At 39.1% G+C, this 17,020-nt stretch overlaps 3 protein-coding genes across 3 annotated transcripts; 2 read left to right on the top strand and 1 right to left on the bottom strand.

Moving 5' to 3' along the window:
• The first annotated feature begins 1,042 nt into the window (after positions 1-1,042).
• On the top strand, positions 1,043-2,286 carry LOC113240285 (ubiquitin-conjugating enzyme E2 J1-like). Its single transcript, XM_026477545.1, has one exon. The coding sequence runs from the start codon at positions 1,058-1,060 to the stop codon at positions 1,808-1,810; it is 753 nt and encodes a 250-aa protein (XP_026333330.1). The 5' UTR covers positions 1,043-1,057; the 3' UTR covers positions 1,811-2,286.
• Positions 2,287-2,575: 289 nt separating this feature from the next.
• On the bottom strand, positions 2,576-5,748 carry LOC113240254 (eukaryotic initiation factor 4A-III). The gene is made up of 5 exons (XM_026477510.1): positions 5,434-5,748; positions 4,999-5,334; positions 4,134-4,356; positions 3,612-3,866; positions 2,576-2,979 (listed from the first exon to the last, which is right to left on the bottom strand). The coding sequence occupies exons 1-5, from the start codon at positions 5,585-5,587 to the stop codon at positions 2,727-2,729; spliced, it is 1,221 nt and encodes a 406-aa protein (XP_026333295.1). The 5' UTR covers positions 5,588-5,748; the 3' UTR covers positions 2,576-2,726.
• Positions 5,749-6,266: 518 nt separating this feature from the next.
• LOC113240292 lies at positions 6,267-12,402 on the top strand. Its single transcript, XM_026477557.1, has 3 exons — positions 6,267-6,768; positions 8,721-10,181; positions 10,254-12,402. Exons 1-3 carry the CDS (start codon positions 6,597-6,599, stop codon positions 10,280-10,282), a joined length of 1,662 nt encoding a protein of 553 aa, XP_026333342.1. The 5' UTR covers positions 6,267-6,596; the 3' UTR covers positions 10,283-12,402.
• The last annotated feature ends 4,618 nt before the right edge of the window (positions 12,403-17,020 follow it).

Genomic DNA, 17,020 nt, shown 5'->3' with positions numbered 1-17,020 from the left:
GGACCCATGCCTGAGGGTGGACCCATGCCTGAGGGTGGACCCATGCCTGAGGGCGGGCCCATGCCTGAGGGTGGGCCCATGGTAGTGGGCGGTCCCATGTTTGGAGGTCCTCCTTGCATGTTTGGCGGCCCACCAGCGGAACTTACAGGTGGCATGGTGCCGGGAGGGCCCATGGGAGGCGGAGGAGGCATATTTCCCGGAGGCATAGCGCCTGGCGGAGGCGGCATCGGAGGAAAACTACCCATACCCGGTGGCAAAGGTGGCATCGATCCATTGTTATTGCCCGGCCCTGTGCCTGGCGGACCTTCCATGAATAAAGCAGACCAATCGATTAAAACTTTACAATATATCCACGTTAAATAGCGTCAATAGAAACAACAACGAAAGCGAAGCGTCTTCGCTAAAAATTGAGGTTATTTATTTTGACGTTTGTTTTTTTTATTATGCATTTGGTTTTTGCGGTTTGGTAGCATGGCAATCACCCCGTTTTAAATTAATTTAACTTCGAATTATTTTAAACATAAGAAACACACATAAATTGCGATTTATGATTACTAAAATTGCGATGAATATTTTCGGAACAATTAAAACAAAATATGCGTTTTGTCGTTCGATATTCGAATAAATCGATGGGCTCGTCTTGATTTTGAGAGATTTTGAAAAACAAAGAGCTTTTTTCCTCTTGAGAGAGATCCGAAAATTTCGTAAATTAAACATTTTGCTGAAGTTGCTGAAAACAAATAAAATTTTTCATAATGCATTATCTTATTTGTGGGGTTTTCAATATAACAAATAAGGAGAAACTTCTTTTATTTTTTTCCATCCTCTACGGAAACTCCAATGGTCACGTAGGTCTCACTGTGTGACAGTGTTTTAGCTTGTGACATTTCTTTCATTCAATAACATTTGACAGGTACACTATCTAATTTCTACAAAGGATTTTTGTTATCAAATTTTCCTGTGATTATTCGATAATAATTCGTAATTTACATTGCGTCATCATAATATTTTGCTTTTTGACAGCACTTACGTGTCCTATACGTTACGTTTTGTGAAAATGGCAGAAATGGGAGAAAAATATAATACTAAATGTCCTGGAGTTAAACGATTGATGAGAGAAGCCCTGGAGCTTGCAGAAGCCACTGAGGAGTACTGTGCTCGGCCCTTGGACGACAACTTATTCGAGTGGCACTTCACCGTGCAGGGCCCTAAAGGCACTGACTTCGAAGGCGGTATCTACCACGGCAGAATACTACTGCCTAAAGAATATCCTATGCATCCGCCGCATATTATTCTTCTTACACCTAACGGTAGATTTGAGGTAAATAAAAAGATCTGTTTATCTATCTCTGGCCATCACCCTGAGACTTGGCAGCCATCATGGTCTATTAGAACAGCTTTACTTGCTCTTATAGCTTTCATGCCCTCTCCTGCTGAAGGAACAATTGGTTCTCTGGATTATTCTCCTGCCGAGCGTAAGATTTTGGCAAAGAAGTCAACAAGTTGGGTGTGTCCACTGTGTGGGGAGACATCTGTTTTACTATCATCTACTGCAGCTAAGCCAATGACAGAGGAGGAGCAGTCCGCTCTCAGCCAAATAGCCTTCAAAGGGGAGGAAGAGCAAGCGCCTAAGCCACCAGAGGAGCCACTGCCGGAAATTGAGACACAAATCCTAGAGTCATCTGAACAAGGCACCAGCTTCTTAGACCAGTTAACTGAAATATTGGTGGCACTTCTTGTGGGTGCTATTGGGATATTTATATACAGGCGCTGGAGTGCCTACCACCCTGCTGCAGAGGCCGAATTGTAATCTTTTAGATCCTTTATATTTATACATTTATCATAGCCTAAGTATACTTTTTGTCACTTTAGGATACATAAAGTGGCTAGTACATGGCTAGACACTATTTTTACTAATAAAATATTTTGCCCCAATTTCCCTTAAAGATTATCACTTGTTGTTATAATTGTGTTCACAAGATAGTTTCCAGCACCATGGTCAACATAATATACAGTATCTAATTAAGAAAACTTTATTTAAAACTTGTGCCTTATCAGAGGAAATCAATATCATAAGGCATCTGGTAAATCCTCCAGGACTAAGTCAAGGAGTCTCGTTCTGTAACTGTACTATGTAACAAAATATTTTGTGTGGGTTTTGCGATCGTAGATATCAAATTTATTTATTTCACAATAAAACTAGATGTTGTGAATGGATTAGAAAGAATGGAAGATGGCGGCAAACATTGTGACTCATTGTTTTGCGACAGAGTTGGCCATACTGCAAATGTGGTGACATTCCAAAAGCTCATAAGTTAGACTTAAAATGTTCTTTTGGATTGATAGTAGAAAAAAATAGATTTTAAGTAGTTAAGTTTTTATGTATATTGAACTGTATACTACATTAACATAATCTACACTTAATAATGCTTTGAAAATTATTTGTCATGTGTTGCAGTTTAACTACATAATAAAATTTGTATATTATGTACATAAATGTGATTTATGGTTATTTCATTTCTACACAATTCTATTACAATGGAATGAATGAAACACAGTTTTGCTTAAAGTAAGTACATTATATTAACACAATATCAAAACATCTAGGAGAAAAGCACATCTGTTAGTCAGCATTGAAATGGACAGTTTTGAAAGATATTCTACTATTACAACCTTTCACCAAAGTGCTTTGAAATAAAGTTGTTACTGTTGGAATTGCAAAAAAATTATATTAAATCAGCCACATTCATTGGCATTTCGTCAATTTGTGTGGAATAGTATTGCTCAATATCTCTAAGAATCCTGATATCATCTGACTTGACAAAGTTAATTGCAACACCCTTGCGCCCAAAACGACCTGATCGACCGATTCGGTGGATGTACAACTCACGGTTGTTCGGAAGGTCATAGTTAATAACTAAAGACACTTGCTGCACATCAATACCACGGGCCCACACATCTGTTGTGATGAGAACACGGCTGTAAAATAATAAAAAATGTATAGTAAAATATTTTAAATATAGCAATTATACAAATATATATTATTATAAGCTTTTATAAGACTACGTACTGGCCACCTTCCCTTAAATAACTTCTACCATCTAATAAAAAGAGCAGAATCTCCGCTATGTAAATTCTGTAACAAACTTGAAGATATGCTACATTTAATGGAATGTGGCCATTATGTGGCTCTAAGAGTCGTATTCTAGAACTGTACTCAATGCTCAAGTCAGGATTTGAGTATGGTTTAAAGCACTCAAAATCATACTCAAGTCCCTGCCATTAGGGTCATATTTCCTGCTTGAAATCATACTCAGATTCTGACCTGAGTATTGAGTAAAGTTCTGGAATACGAGCCTAACAAGCCAATTTCAATTAGATATTTGGCAGGTTGGGGAGTTAAATGTCGTGTTGGGTGACCCGTTGGCAAAGAGGGCTAAAACTCTATACTCATAAGTGAGGTCTTGTCTCTCACTAAGAGGCGACACAATATAGTAGAAGGATTGACATCACAAGGCCGAAATTGACACCCAAGTGTTACAGGCCTTATTAAAAAAAAAGAAAGGTTTTATACATAAAGACCATACTGTACTGTAAACTGATAAATATACCTTTGCCCAGAACGGAACTCCTTCATAATATTGTCTCGTTCTTTTTGTGGCATGTCTCCATGCATAGAGCTAACAGTGAAATTTGCCTCTTGCATTTTCTGTGTCAACCAGTCCACCTTCCTCTTGGTGTTGCAGAAAATAACTGCCTGAGTTATGGTGAGAGTGTCATAAAGATCGCAAAGTGTGTCAAACTTCCACTCCTCACGTTCTACTGCTACAAAGAACTGCTTTATTCCTTCCAGCGTCAATTCGTCACTGAAAGTACACTACTAAATTAACTTTATATTAAAAATATATTATGCTTGAGGATGTAATAAAAGAGAATCTCAGAAATCTTCATCTGACACACATTAACACTTGTGATCAAAAATTTCTACCAGAGGAAATCATACACAAAGTGTATCATGTTTACATTTAGGATATTGAATGGATGGACAATGGAGCATGAACATTAAATAAACAGTTGTTATTGCTATGGTGTCAACTATATAGTAACTAAAAAATAAAAATTTTATTACAAACCGTTTAACTAAAATTCTGATAGGATCAGTCATAAATTTGGAAGTCATCTCAAGGATTTCATGGGGTAACGTAGCAGAGATAAGCACAACTTGTGTTGCTGGTGGTAGATAACGGTACACATCATAGATTTGTTCTTTAAATCCCTTGTTCAGCATTTCATCAGCTTCATCTAGTACCAGCATTTTGATTGACCGAGTTCGGAGCACACGTCTTCTGATCATGTCTGGAACAATAATAATTAGGTATTAAGAAGAGTGTCACATTGTTGTTCATCCAAACTATATGGTAGACATAAGATTTTAAAAGAAGGAATTCATTTTAATCCTCAGATTATGGTTTTTCAAAAACTACACAAGGTAATATGTTTTCAATAAATTAGCACAGTTGAACATTTTTGAGGGCAAATTTTAGTATTTGTACCTTAGTAATTTTAGCAAGAAAATCACAACCTTCATCAAATCTTGTTGCTGGTTTATCAATATTGAAATAACAACTATAGTCCATTTGTTTAGGTACATAACTAAATGTAAACAATCTTGAGATGTCTATATACATATATTGAAATACACATTTATAAAATGATTTTTACTTACCTTGAAATACAAATACTTAGCTTCATATGAAATTCCATGCCTATTTTTATGCCTATGGATTTGTCAAGTATGTTTCAATAAAAAGATGTATCAAGATTGTTTACATTTAGTTAAGTATCTAAACAAATTGACTATGTACAGAGTGCTTACAGAACTGTCCTCTATTATTATCACAGATTCAAAACAAGCTTCAATTGTGATTAGTAAATTAGGTACACCAAAATCAATTAATTCTCTAAGTGTATATATTGAGAATGTAAAATTTTGTTTACCAAATACGCGACCCGGAGTGCCAGAGACAACATGCTGTCCATAATCTAACTTCCTAATATCTTCACCAAGATTTGTCCCTCCAATGCAAGCATGACATTGCACATTCATGAAATCTCCCAAGGCAAGAATCACCTTCTGAATCTGTGTGGCCAACTCGCGTGTAGGTGATAGTATCAACACCTGGGTTTCACGTAAAGTGGTATCCAACGATTGCAATATCGAAATGGAGAATGTGGCAGTCTTTCCTGTACCAGACTGGGCCTGAGCTATCACATCCCGGCCTTTCACAATTGGCAGTATACTCCTTTGCTGAATTGCGGAAGGTTTCTCGAATCCTGAAAATGTGAAAGTGGCACTTATTTTCATGAACACGCTTGAGTTGGTTTTAACGCATGCATTGGTTTTAATTGAAAATTTTACATGAAAATGATTACCGTAAGTGTAGATTCCTCGCAACAGCTCATCCTTGAGTCCCATGGAATCAAATGTTGGGATAACTTCGACATCCTCGCTCGTGTCGAATTCCACATTTGACAAATCCTCGGATATTATCTTGCGATTGTAGGAGGAGACCTCTGAAGATGTCATGGTTACAGATACACGCGTGTATTTAGCACAACTCTCTAAATTCACCGAATCAGTAAATTAGTCAGCGCGCACAAAAAATAATCACACTGATCAAACCAAGCCAAAATATTCAATGGCTGGTTGGCTAGCTTACTGGCTTCTATCTCATTTTATTCCCACGCAAAATATATCGTTGGTCCCTTTTGATATACGATAATGAAAAGAGAAGCAATGATACCGGATCGTGCGGAAAGAAAGCGACAAATGTATGGTATGTACTACCTCGCAGGTTTCAAGATGGTTGTCACCACAGACAATAGACGGTAAATGTTACCAGAGCATAAATTACCTGTATAGTTTCAATTTTGAACGCAATATTATTGCGTTTTGTATTGATAATAGTAAATGTAGAAATTAGAAAATAAACAAGCAACAGTCGACAAAAAACAAAAAAACAACTTCATATCAATACCTAAAATGTTCGTAAACGGCAGATTTCTAATTTAATAAGTTTTGAGAAATTAAAGTCATTTTATGCTATTTACTGACAACATATCTAAACGCATAGAACAATGCATTCCGATTTTCTAATCAAAAAAAGAACGATCGTATTTGATTTTGAACGAATCAAAATGGATGCTGGGTGTGAATGAACTATGTGCTGAAAAACGAGCAGCTTTTTATTGAATTGTGTCGCGGTCCCGATAATAATCGGGAATCCAGAGTCGCGGTCTTGTTTTGTAATTATTTGGGAAGTGAAAAAAGTATAAGTGCCCTTGAAAGGATCGATCAAAATATTGGTTCAATTCGGTAGTCACCGTGTCGGTAATGTGTTTATATGTAAGTTTTGAGAGTGCTTGTGACTCTCAACCAGCTTTCCTAGGATGAAGACTCTCGCAGAAGTGTCGTATGTGAATCCTTGTCAAAGGCTGGTGTCGGATTTGGCTCGGTTTGCAATACTCGGTGCGACATGGCGAGAGTGCTCGAACTGAGTGGTTGCTCGTGTTCTGAATGAGCAGTCAGAAATGAAATGCATATACAGGAAGGAACAAACACAACTCTGACAACATGTACCAAAATGACAGAGGAAGTGGACAGAAGACATGGCGTGAATGGTAACAGCAGTAAGGGTACAAACGAGGATGCTCCAGTGCACAGTTCCGCCCTCGCAGCGACGGGAGGAAGGCTCAAGTTCTTTAAAGGTCAGTGCTGCTGTTAAACTTGCATGTTATCATTGTGATTACTTGAATAACTGCTTTACGAATTACTGGATGGGTTACAGAGGTTGTTTATTAGGCTGTAAGTAAGGAAACTAGAAAGTCATTCATGCTCTGATAAGCTTGGAAGGCACATTTGACTGAGCCGTTGCCAATTGTCTGGGCACTGCCGCTGGCTATTGTTTTGAGTTTCGTAAGGGGCTGTGAGCACTCTAGTGGAAACAGAACACTATAGCCACCACTCCAGTGGTGGCTTACAGTTATACATTGTTCATGCTCATAAGAGATCATTATTGTTTACAAGTTGCTTCTTACTTGGTTAACATAATAGTACTTTATATTGTTACTATAAACAAATGTTTACTTATAACATTATTTTTCTATTTATTGTAAATTAAGTTGCTTACTGCAATTTAAAGTTGAAGTAGGTTCAATAAACTGATTATACCTAATGTTTGTATAGCACTTGTCAACTTTTGTTATTATATACTGTTATATGTGGCACTTTTATTTATAAAACTTTTATAATTAGCTAACTAAAGGTCAATATACAATGTCGTAAAATTAAATAACAAAGAGTCCAATTTAAGTAAACATAACATTGTTGACTTATTTAAATGGTATAGGTGCTGAGAGTGTGGAAACTTGCTCTGTAATCTTATACAACTACATTTACGGCAAGTGTATGCTGCTTGATGTATCAGAGTAATCAATTATTATTATTTTCATAATATTGTTATTATGGAATTCCAGGGCTTGTATACCCCTACAACTCTGCAACCAGGAATTTGATCCACCATGATCACCTTTACTTACATCTTGGAGCATAGATGCACAGAGTTACAATAGTAATGATGATTTTTTAGCTCAGTTTGTACATGCTTTCTCTGAATAGGATGTTTCGCCTAAGGGGTAGGTGTCTATGTTCCTAAATGAGTAACAGTGGCATTGGAGATTCAGATGAACCTTAATCAAATATGTAATTTTTCAATTTTCATCCATTATAGCAAACCTCAAGTTAAACTGGTCGATTTGAAGTGAAACAATTGACGATACCTGTCAATTGTTTCGAATTCGGGCTGGCCAATCGGAGGTTTCAAACAAATTAAATGACATTTCATCTCTATTTCTGGTTTAAATGATGTAATTTATTATAATCATTATAATTATAAAAAAAAATTTCGATCTGGCCGGATTCGAACTAACATCTTCTAGCATACCATGCTAGATGCTATACCAACTAAACTTAGTTACTTACTTAGTTGGTATAGCATATGAATTTGATTTAGAGTGTTCGATTTTTGTATTAATAATTATAACAAACTATTAGAGTAATTTCACAAAAAATAATTGAATATCATTTGAATAAAAATTTCAAATGATGTAATTTATTTTGGTGAAATTACAGGCATGTGTGACTTGTCAGCTCATGTCTCAGGGTGACGGGCGCAGTGGCAGTGCCCCTAAGATCTTTGCGATTTAAAGCTCTGAGTGGTACGGCAACTGTTATGGATAGGTGTGTCGCTTTGTTTACCGAAAGCCGCACGATTTTTCGTCTCGTCGCTTAGTACAATAAAAAAATAATTTTCTGCATGTCTATTATTTAGGTTTTACGTCAATACTAGTGTTTAATAATGCATATAACTTTATGAGCGTGTTGTTTATTTATTGAAGCATTTTGTCTTGAGTTGAAATAAATTCACTGTATATTTTAAATTTAGACTATGAGTTTTTTATAAACAAAAATAAACAAACAAAATGTTGATTGTTGTCATTAAGCAAAATTGTCGAAATATTTGCGTTGCAATAATAATATTATATAGTAATGAGAATCGCAGTAACATCAGGCCTACAATGTAGATATTACACATTCAAACTGCCCAAGATTATGTAGATATGTTTTAGTTTAAATGTGTAAGCTTTGATTGGTTTTGCAGATGGGAAGTTCATCTTGGAGCTGGTGCGCGGCAGCGGGCGCGAGGGCGAACGTACAGGCTGGGTGTCGGTACCGCGCAAAACGTTTTGGCCGCCCGCCGCCGCGTCGCCCACGCCGCCCGCGCCGCACCCGCCGCCCACCTCGCTCAGCGTGTCCGATGACAACTCCTCAATCCAGTCTTCGCCGTGGCAGCGCGACCACTGCTGGAAACAAGCCGCGCCGCGCCGCAACCTCTCCAAAGAGCTAGCTATGTACTACTGCCGACCCGCTGGCCTGGCCTGCTCGGCTATCGCCGTCGCCAGTCGCCGTAAGCGCCGTCGCCCCTACGATACCTCGCACCTCGACCTGTCCAACGGCCTGCGCAGGCCGCTCGCCAACGGTGTCTGCGACAAGAAGCGCAACGGTGACGCGGCTTCGCCCGAAGCCGCCGCCTGCCGCGGCGACGACACCGTCGACGGGCCCTCGACCGACACCAAAACGAAGAATACGACTGACGACAAGTGGTCGGACTGTGACCGAGAAAAGTACTACCACATGAAACTCAAGAAACCATATCAGTATCATAAATTAAGAGTGTACAAGAAGACGAGATCCGCCTTCCGACCCAAGGAACTGAACCGCACCATCGACAAGTTGCGGGAGAGGATAGCGTCCCTACCGGCGCCGATAAACGCGAAATTAGCGAACTGCCGGCAGGAGCACATGATGGTTTCACCCCGAAAACGTATACTTCGCGAACTGGAGCGAGTGAGCCTCGAAGATCAAGGAATGAAGAGACGAGCCAAGACTGTGCCCGCGCTGAGCACGGCGTCGTATCCTCCGTCGCCGGGCCCCAGTCACGCCCCCAAAGCGCCCTCCGAGGTGCCCGCCAGGTCGCAGAACGGCTCGGCCCGCAAAGACCCGCCCGTGACGAAAAACGTGAGCAGCTACAGCATACACTCGCTCCTGTCCATGCCCGACGAGAGCTCCGCGCGCCGATCGCCGGAAGCGAAGCGCTCGCCGCACTCGTACCCGCCCTCGCTGAAGACCGAGTCGCCGTCGAGCGTGCACTCGCCCGACTTGAGCCCGAGCCCCGACGGCTACCGGTACCGGTACTCGGCGCTGACGCTGGGCTCCCCCGGGCACGGCGTGGCGCGCGACTCGCCCACGCCGCCGTCGGAGCTGGCGCGCCTCCGCGCGGCGTACGCGCCCGCGGCCGCGCCGGCGCCGCCGCCCTTCGCGCGCCAGTGGAGCGCGGGCCCCGCGCCCCCGCCCCCGCCCTACCGCGGCTCGCCCCAGCGCGACGACTGGCGCGACGTGCCCGTGTACGGCTACCCGTACGTGGCTCCGCTGTACCGCGCGCCGGCGCCGCCGCCGCTCTGGATGCACTACGCGATGGCCCCGGGCGCGCCGCCGGGGCCCTGGGCGCCGCTCGCGCACCCGCTGCTCACCGACCACATACCCAAGGACGAGCCCACTTCGGGTGAGCGATTTTCTACGCCGACTTGTCTACCTTAAGTTCGTCGATCTAATGTGAATCCTCTGAACGTTTCAGATTTGCCATTGAACTTGTCGAAGCACTGAGGAGGACGATTGGCGCTGGCGCGAGTCTGACGCATGAGACTGAACACACAAACGAAGCTTGTTGTTAGATCGGAATTATGCATTTGTGCGTTGCATGTAAAGGGCGATCAAGGACTTTAGATCGATGTATTTGTTATATATTTTTAACATTTTATACGATATTCGCGGAGCAAGTTCGAACAGTAAACTGTGGTATTTCGTCGTCAACAAACTGTCCTATCTACATTCCATTATCGCACTAACGATCGACGCGTAGAAATCAAGAAAACTTCATCCCACCTATTCCGATTGGTGACCGCCGCGTCGCGTTTCTTCTTAAATTGCAATACGGTTACTGTAACAAATGTATTTAGAATGCCAGAAATATTTTTGTATAAATTATGGTTTTCCAATAAAGTCCTTTGGAAATCTATTTACAAATTAATGTATATTTAATACAATGAAATACTATATTTTAGATCTATGTATGCAGAGTTCTGTGTGTATTTTCATACTAAATATTTGTACTGCAAGTTAAATATTTTAATATTGGCTATTATTTTAGGCTAAGATGCTAGGATGACCTAACTAAACAAAAACAGTTAACATTGTTTAATAAATCAGTGCCTTGATACGAGAAGATATGGACATATTTATTAAAATTGATACATAACTATTAGACAATTCTGGGCTTTTCCAATCTACATTATTAAATACCTATTTTCGTATATGTTGAAACTGTAGTACAGTTAAATTTTTTCCACTTACACACACAGTTGTAACATTGAATTCCTATTTCTCATTCATTGCAAAATTCCATGTTGTTTATGTTCGATCTCATTATTTAATGTAGAAAATAAAACGAGGTAAAGACTACAGTTTTGGGATCAAATTTGGATGTGTGTTTATGTAACATGTATATTATTATAAGAGACATTGTATATAATTTGTGAATGGTGTATTATTGAAGGAAGGACGGGCGTAGATTTTATCAGAGCATTAACCGCTTACGATTTATCGGTAAGAGTTTATTACCTTCAAATAATTATTTTAATTGTACAGTATTTTTGTAATGAGTATTTTATGAATGATTATACTACGATGTTCGGAGTCTTGTCGAGTGGTTTTGGTGGAATATGTCGCGTGGGCACGTCGCACACCGTTCGCATAAGAATGCCCACGAGTCGCGTCATTTCGTGACCCAATTTTGAGCGAGTTCGCGGTCCGCGCGATACGGCATTTGAGATTAAACATAGACGTAGTTTACTGCAATTTTAGTTGAAGTATGGAGTTATGTAATATAAGGACAGTAAAGGAACGGTAAGGGACTGACTTCTGATGTAATATTATCATTAATGGAATTGTATAAAATAAACATGTAATCGGAGGCCTACTGTAACAAATGTATTGTCCGCCAACAAAGTTGACTTTAGTGTGTAAATGTAGCTGTAATAGATCCTGCTCAATTTAATTCTGAGTACAGTTAGGAAAAACGTTAGGAAATTGTTGAGTTGGGAGGAAACTGTATTTAGGATTTTTTTCTTTTGAGTATGTGCTGCCCACCAAAAGAGACTCATCTATGGGTAACATATACTTGAATGCTATTTATTTAAAAATATGTAAAGCTTAGTGCATGTGAAATGTAAAAGTGTGCATGGATCTAGCATTTAGACACAAGAAATTACATTGAAGTATCAGCTTATGAATATGATATTACACAAGGTAACTGAACACATATTTTTGTTTCCACATGCTTCAGAAAAATAAAGGTTGTTAATGTGAGCTTGTTTATCCAAAGCACTATGACATTGTGTGTATGATCTAAAGCAAAGCATTTAGTGGGTATAAGTTCTCCTTTCTTAAGTAAAAGAACAATCAAGTACATTAGAGTGCCATTGAAAACGCTACAGTTTATGCTTATTAAGTATGTAAGTACTTTTGTAGGAAATACAGATTCCTCCCGACTGCAACTATTTTAAACGCTGTTATGAAGTTATTCACATCATGTAAACACTAATCGAAGTATATGATAACGCTTTCGAATAGTGATGCGTGACGACACACGTGTCTTATCCACTTGAAACAATATTTATCATGCGGAGAAATAGTTATTATCCATTATATTAAGATGTAGTTATGTACTCGAATAAATATAACTTTTACAAAAAATATTTTATTTTTATTCTCATTATGTTATTGTACTTGTATTGAATCTGAGGGAGTCACTACACTTATCGACAAGGAATCGCTTTAAGCAGAAAAAAACGCTTTATGCCCAGAATGTAGTAAAGCCACACATTCGCAAACGACGCATTCAGCGGGTCGTTAAAGGTTCGTAAAAACATTGTGTCTTGTGTCGGATGTAGAGATGAGTCATGGATAAATATCATTGGGATAAATACTCGGTAGAAACTATTGTATATAATATACTATTTCTACTCGATATTTATCCAAAAACGGATAAATATTTTTAATCGTGGTTTATTATATATATATTTAGTAAGACAAAGTATATTGTTAAGCTTAATTGTAAACATTGATACAATTTAGTAGCACGTACCTACATGTAGTATATTGCTTGTTATACCTTTTTTTATACCCAGTGATAAAAATAATTCTTTGTATTTTTGCGTGAACCTTACTATTTAAATGCGTAGTTTTTAGGTTTTCGCGATTGTTACACATAGGAAATGAAACTATTTTTCCGGATTTAAATCGCGTATATTTGTTTTTTCAAACAAACCGACGTTTCGGGCCCTTTACAGGTCCCATGGTCACGGTTGACACGGACAAAAAACAAATATACGCGATTTAAATCCGGAAAAATAGTTTCATTTCCTATGCGTAGTTTGTTAAAAAAAATTGTTACTGAGTTGGTCCGTTTTTGTTCATTTGTTTTATTTACATTTGTTCAGCTTCGTATATAGAATAAGGGCGCTCCCTCACCGAGAACATTCGCCTGTAATGTAACATTCAAGATTCGTTTGCGAGCATTACATTACAAACTACCTTCTTCACCGGCGAGCATTCGCCTGCAATGTAACATCCAAGATTCGATTAGGCTGCGATTCCACCAGAGAAGTGCGCGGCAGCAAGGCGTGCGTACGAATGCCTCTGAGAGCCCGCGAGAGCCAGGAGTGCCCGCGAGCGCCCACAAGTGCCCGCCAGTGCGTTGAATGCCTTTGAGTGTCTTTGAGTATCTTCGAGTACCTTTGAGTCTTGAGTGCCTTTGAGCCTTCAGTGCCTTCGAGTACCTTTGAGTGCGTTGAAGTGTTTTGAGTGCCGTTGGTGTCTTTTAGTGCCCGCGAGTGACATTGAGTGCCCGCGAGTGCCTTCCACTCAAAGGTACTCAAAGACACTTGATGGCACTACTACCGATACGGTAGTTGTGGGATTACCGAGACTGCGCGAGAATTTTCCAGCAGACGCGCGACGTATTTTGGCCTTGCCTCGGTATCTAGGTGGTACAAAAATAAGCTTCAATCCGTTCCCCGGTAATGTTCGAGTCAGACGTCACTGGCGGCAAATGCGGAATTGACGCAAATGGGCGGGCATTGTCGAGAACTTTATGGAAAACGCGCGTCCTGTTCTTTGGACTCGTATCTAGTTCATTATATGTACTATGTACAATTAAAACTCCTAAAGTTTCAGGTGTATTTGTAAGCAACTACGAGATCCAACCTTTAAATAGTATTTTTGCTTAGGTTTATATGCTCTAAGGCTCAATTTATATCGCGGCGGGACGGAATGGAAGCGAATTTTTGTTAAGTAACGATATTGTACATACATAGCATTATTAATTTTATGGTCAATTGTGTAACGTACAAACTAGATAGGTACGAGCCAAAATCTTTCGCGGAATGCGTGAGCATTCCCGAGCTTGCGTGGTAGAGTTCGTTTTTACCCGATAAATATCCGTCAAAGGATAAATATCCGATTTTACAGAGTATTTATCAAAAAGAAAAAAATTTTTTTTCGTGCTTTTATAATAAAATTCATTAGAATTAATTTTTTATTAAATAATTACGTACGATTACTTCTCATTTTGCCATTGTTTTACGTAGGTAACAATACTGTTTTAGTACCTAAGTTTTTCGAGTCGATAACATCTCACTAATGGTAGGAATGTAAACGAATTGCAACATACTCACCTAAACTTTTATCAACATAAAAGTTGGCTGGTGTAAAAAATTCGATTGACAGAAAGTTATCAAATGAACTGTAACCCTTGAGCTGCCCTGTCCTGCGTTAACAAAGTGCGACCCAAGTTTATAGTCTAGGGGTCTACTGCGTATTAAATAAAGTCATGTTTCGATTTGAAATAGCCCAAGGATTCTCTTTCACATTTCACACATAAAATCTATTAATTAAAACACATGATATAAAAAATTATTGTTTATAATTGTGTAGAACACAATTCTCCTTAGCGGCTCTCTCCGTTTCTTTCGCACTCATATAAATTATTCGGTAGCGAACTTAGGCTTTGGCAAAATAATGGCCAAGTGATATTGAATTGAATATCCGTTGTATTAGAATTAATTATCGTTTAAGTATTTGCAATGAAGTCTGTACAGTTTTTTTAAAATAAAATATTGATCAACCAAAAACCCTTACATTCTATATACGAAGCTGAACAACTGTAGAATAACGGACCAACTTAGTAACTTGAAAAAAAATCCATACAAAATGTTAGATAGCTGATTAATATTGTGTGGACACAATTCCTTTTTTTAACAAACTACACATTTAAAAAATAATAAGGTTCACGCAAAATACGGGGACTTGAGGTACTTAAAAGTATTCTTTTTATTATTACCTACTGCGTATAGAAAAAAAGTATAACAAGCAATATACGTACTATACGACATGCAACTAAATTGTATCAATGTTTACAAATAAGCTTAAAAATACTTTGTTTTACTAAATATAAATAATAGACCACGATTGAAAATATTTATCCACGTTTTTGGATAAATATCGAGTAAAAATGGATATTTATCCTGACTATTTATCGCAATGATAAATATCCATGACCCATCTCTAGTCGCTCCTTAGTTCAAAAGATATAGGAGATTTAATTAATTCCATCAGAATAATCATACACGTAATAAATACATACATATAGACACAATGAAAATAGTCGAGAGAACTTGTGAGATTACTGTAGATTACAGTGTTTTTTTTTAAATGGGACTGTATGAGGAAATCCGAAACTTCAGAAGAGACAGGGAAACCATTCCAAGAGAGACAGGTCCATTCCAAAGAGCTGGAGATAGTTGGCTATCGGTATGGATATATCACGAAAAGTTGGAGTCAGCTCAAAGGGACAGCGTTTTGTGGAGAGTAAACATACCTGCTTTTAGGTAGCGTTAAATATGGCATCGCCCCAGTCGGAAACTGCCTTGAGTGTCAAATCCTAACGGCTAACCATGGACTTTCGACAAGTCTGGATTTCTTCTCCACTGACCCTTGCATTGATCAAGTACCTATCTACAACTGTGTTGTCATCAGCATACGCAAAGGTACCTGGAATTAACATATCATTGATATGCAGTAGAAAGAGAGTTGCAGACAGCACGAAACCCCCAGGAATCTATCGCCATATGTTCGGAAGAGTAGCCTTCTGAGACCACTCGAATAGAACGTTCGCTCAAGAAATTCGAGATCAAATTGCAGTGGTCAGTAGGAAGCCCATAAGAGGGAAGCTTACTTAAAAGGTTTGCGTGCCAGACCCTGTCAAAGGCTTTAGAAATATCCAAAGACACTGCAAGTGCTTCACCTTGCTTTTCTACAGCCTCGCTCCATATGTGACAACAAGAAGAACCCCAGTCGATCGCCCCCGTCAGAATCCGTACTGGCAATCACTGAGGAGGTCGTTGTCTTTAAGGTACTATAGGAGACGGGTGTTGAGTACACGTTCCATAGTCTTGCAGAGTAAGGAAGTGACCGAGATAGGTCTATAGTTGACAGAGTCGGCTCTGCTTCCCTTTTTCGGCAAAGGTTTGCAAGCTTCCACGACTTGAGACTTTTCATCGCCGCCGGTTGGTCTATTATCGGCGCTCATAGCTACTTTGTACGTTACACAATTAATCATAAAGTTCCTTACGCTATGTACAATATCGTGATAAAGCTTCCATTCCGTTCCGCCGCAATATAAATCCGTACCTGAGAAGCATTTCACTGTAAGCGCCATTTTTGTAATTTTGCGGAAGTGATTGTGTCGAAAAGCAGTTTGTACGCCAATTAGGGTAGCTCGAAATGTTATTAAAACTTGAATGAGTTTTATTTCAAGCCATTCTAAATGTTGTACATGCTGCATTTCGACACAAAATCGCGTCTCCTGTAAAATTATAAAAATAGCACTTACAGTGTAATGGTTCTCAGGTACGGAAATTGAGCCTTCTTCTTCTTTTAAATGTTATGGCTCCATCGAAATAATCAATGATTTTGCCAATGTCAAGTAAAAATAACTATGTACGGTAGTTTAATATTATTATAAAAATTATACAAAAAAAAATGGCGATTTCGCCAACTTATGGACGGTATAAATAAAAAAAGACAAGCAAATTCAAAACTCTATGAAATACACATACCCCAAGGTCAATCCCTAAAAAGGTGGAGTCTACCATACCATGTCCATTATACTTACCGTCTTCTATCGTGGAACTATCCTATTAGAAGAACTGCAGCCGTTAAATTTGTGGTAGACGTTGAAAAGAAACCAAACAATATTTCGATTTGTGCTTTATTTATGAAAAA

This window comes from Hyposmocoma kahamanoa, unplaced genomic scaffold, assembly GCF_003589595.1.
Source record: "Hyposmocoma kahamanoa isolate Upper Pololo Valley unplaced genomic scaffold, ASM358959v1 129, whole genome shotgun sequence".
NCBI classification, from domain to species: Eukaryota; Metazoa; Arthropoda; class Insecta; order Lepidoptera; family Cosmopterigidae; genus Hyposmocoma; species Hyposmocoma kahamanoa.
The sequence above is the reverse complement of the archived record's forward strand: the minus strand, read 5'-3'. Positions and strand labels throughout refer to the sequence as shown.

Excerpts from the sequence above, each read along its gene's own strand:
- LOC113240285 (XM_026477545.1), top strand. The coding sequence starts at position 1,058 with ATGGCAGAAATGGGAGAAAAATATAATACTAAATGTCCTGGAGTTAAA.
- LOC113240292 (XM_026477557.1), top strand. The coding sequence starts at position 6,597 with ATGCATATACAGGAAGGAACAAACACAACTCTGACAACATGTACCAAA. Across the intron at positions 6,769-8,720 it reads AAGGCTCAAGTTCTTTAAAG|ATGGGAAGTTCATCTTGGAG; the intron begins GTCAGTGCTGCT and ends TTGGTTTTGCAG. Across the intron at positions 10,182-10,253 it reads CAAGGACGAGCCCACTTCGG|ATTTGCCATTGAACTTGTCG; the intron begins GTGAGCGATTTT and ends TGAACGTTTCAG.
- LOC113240254 (XM_026477510.1), bottom strand. The coding sequence starts at position 5,587 with ATGACATCTTCAGAGGTCTCCTCCTACAATCGCAAGATAATATCCGAG. Across the intron at positions 4,357-4,998 it reads CACTCCGGGTCGCGTATTTG|ACATGATCAGAAGACGTGTG; the intron begins GTAAACAAAATT and ends TTATTGTTCCAG. Across the intron at positions 3,867-4,133 it reads ATCAGAATTTTAGTTAAACG|TGACGAATTGACGCTGGAAG; the intron begins GTTTGTAATAAA and ends GTGTACTTTCAG.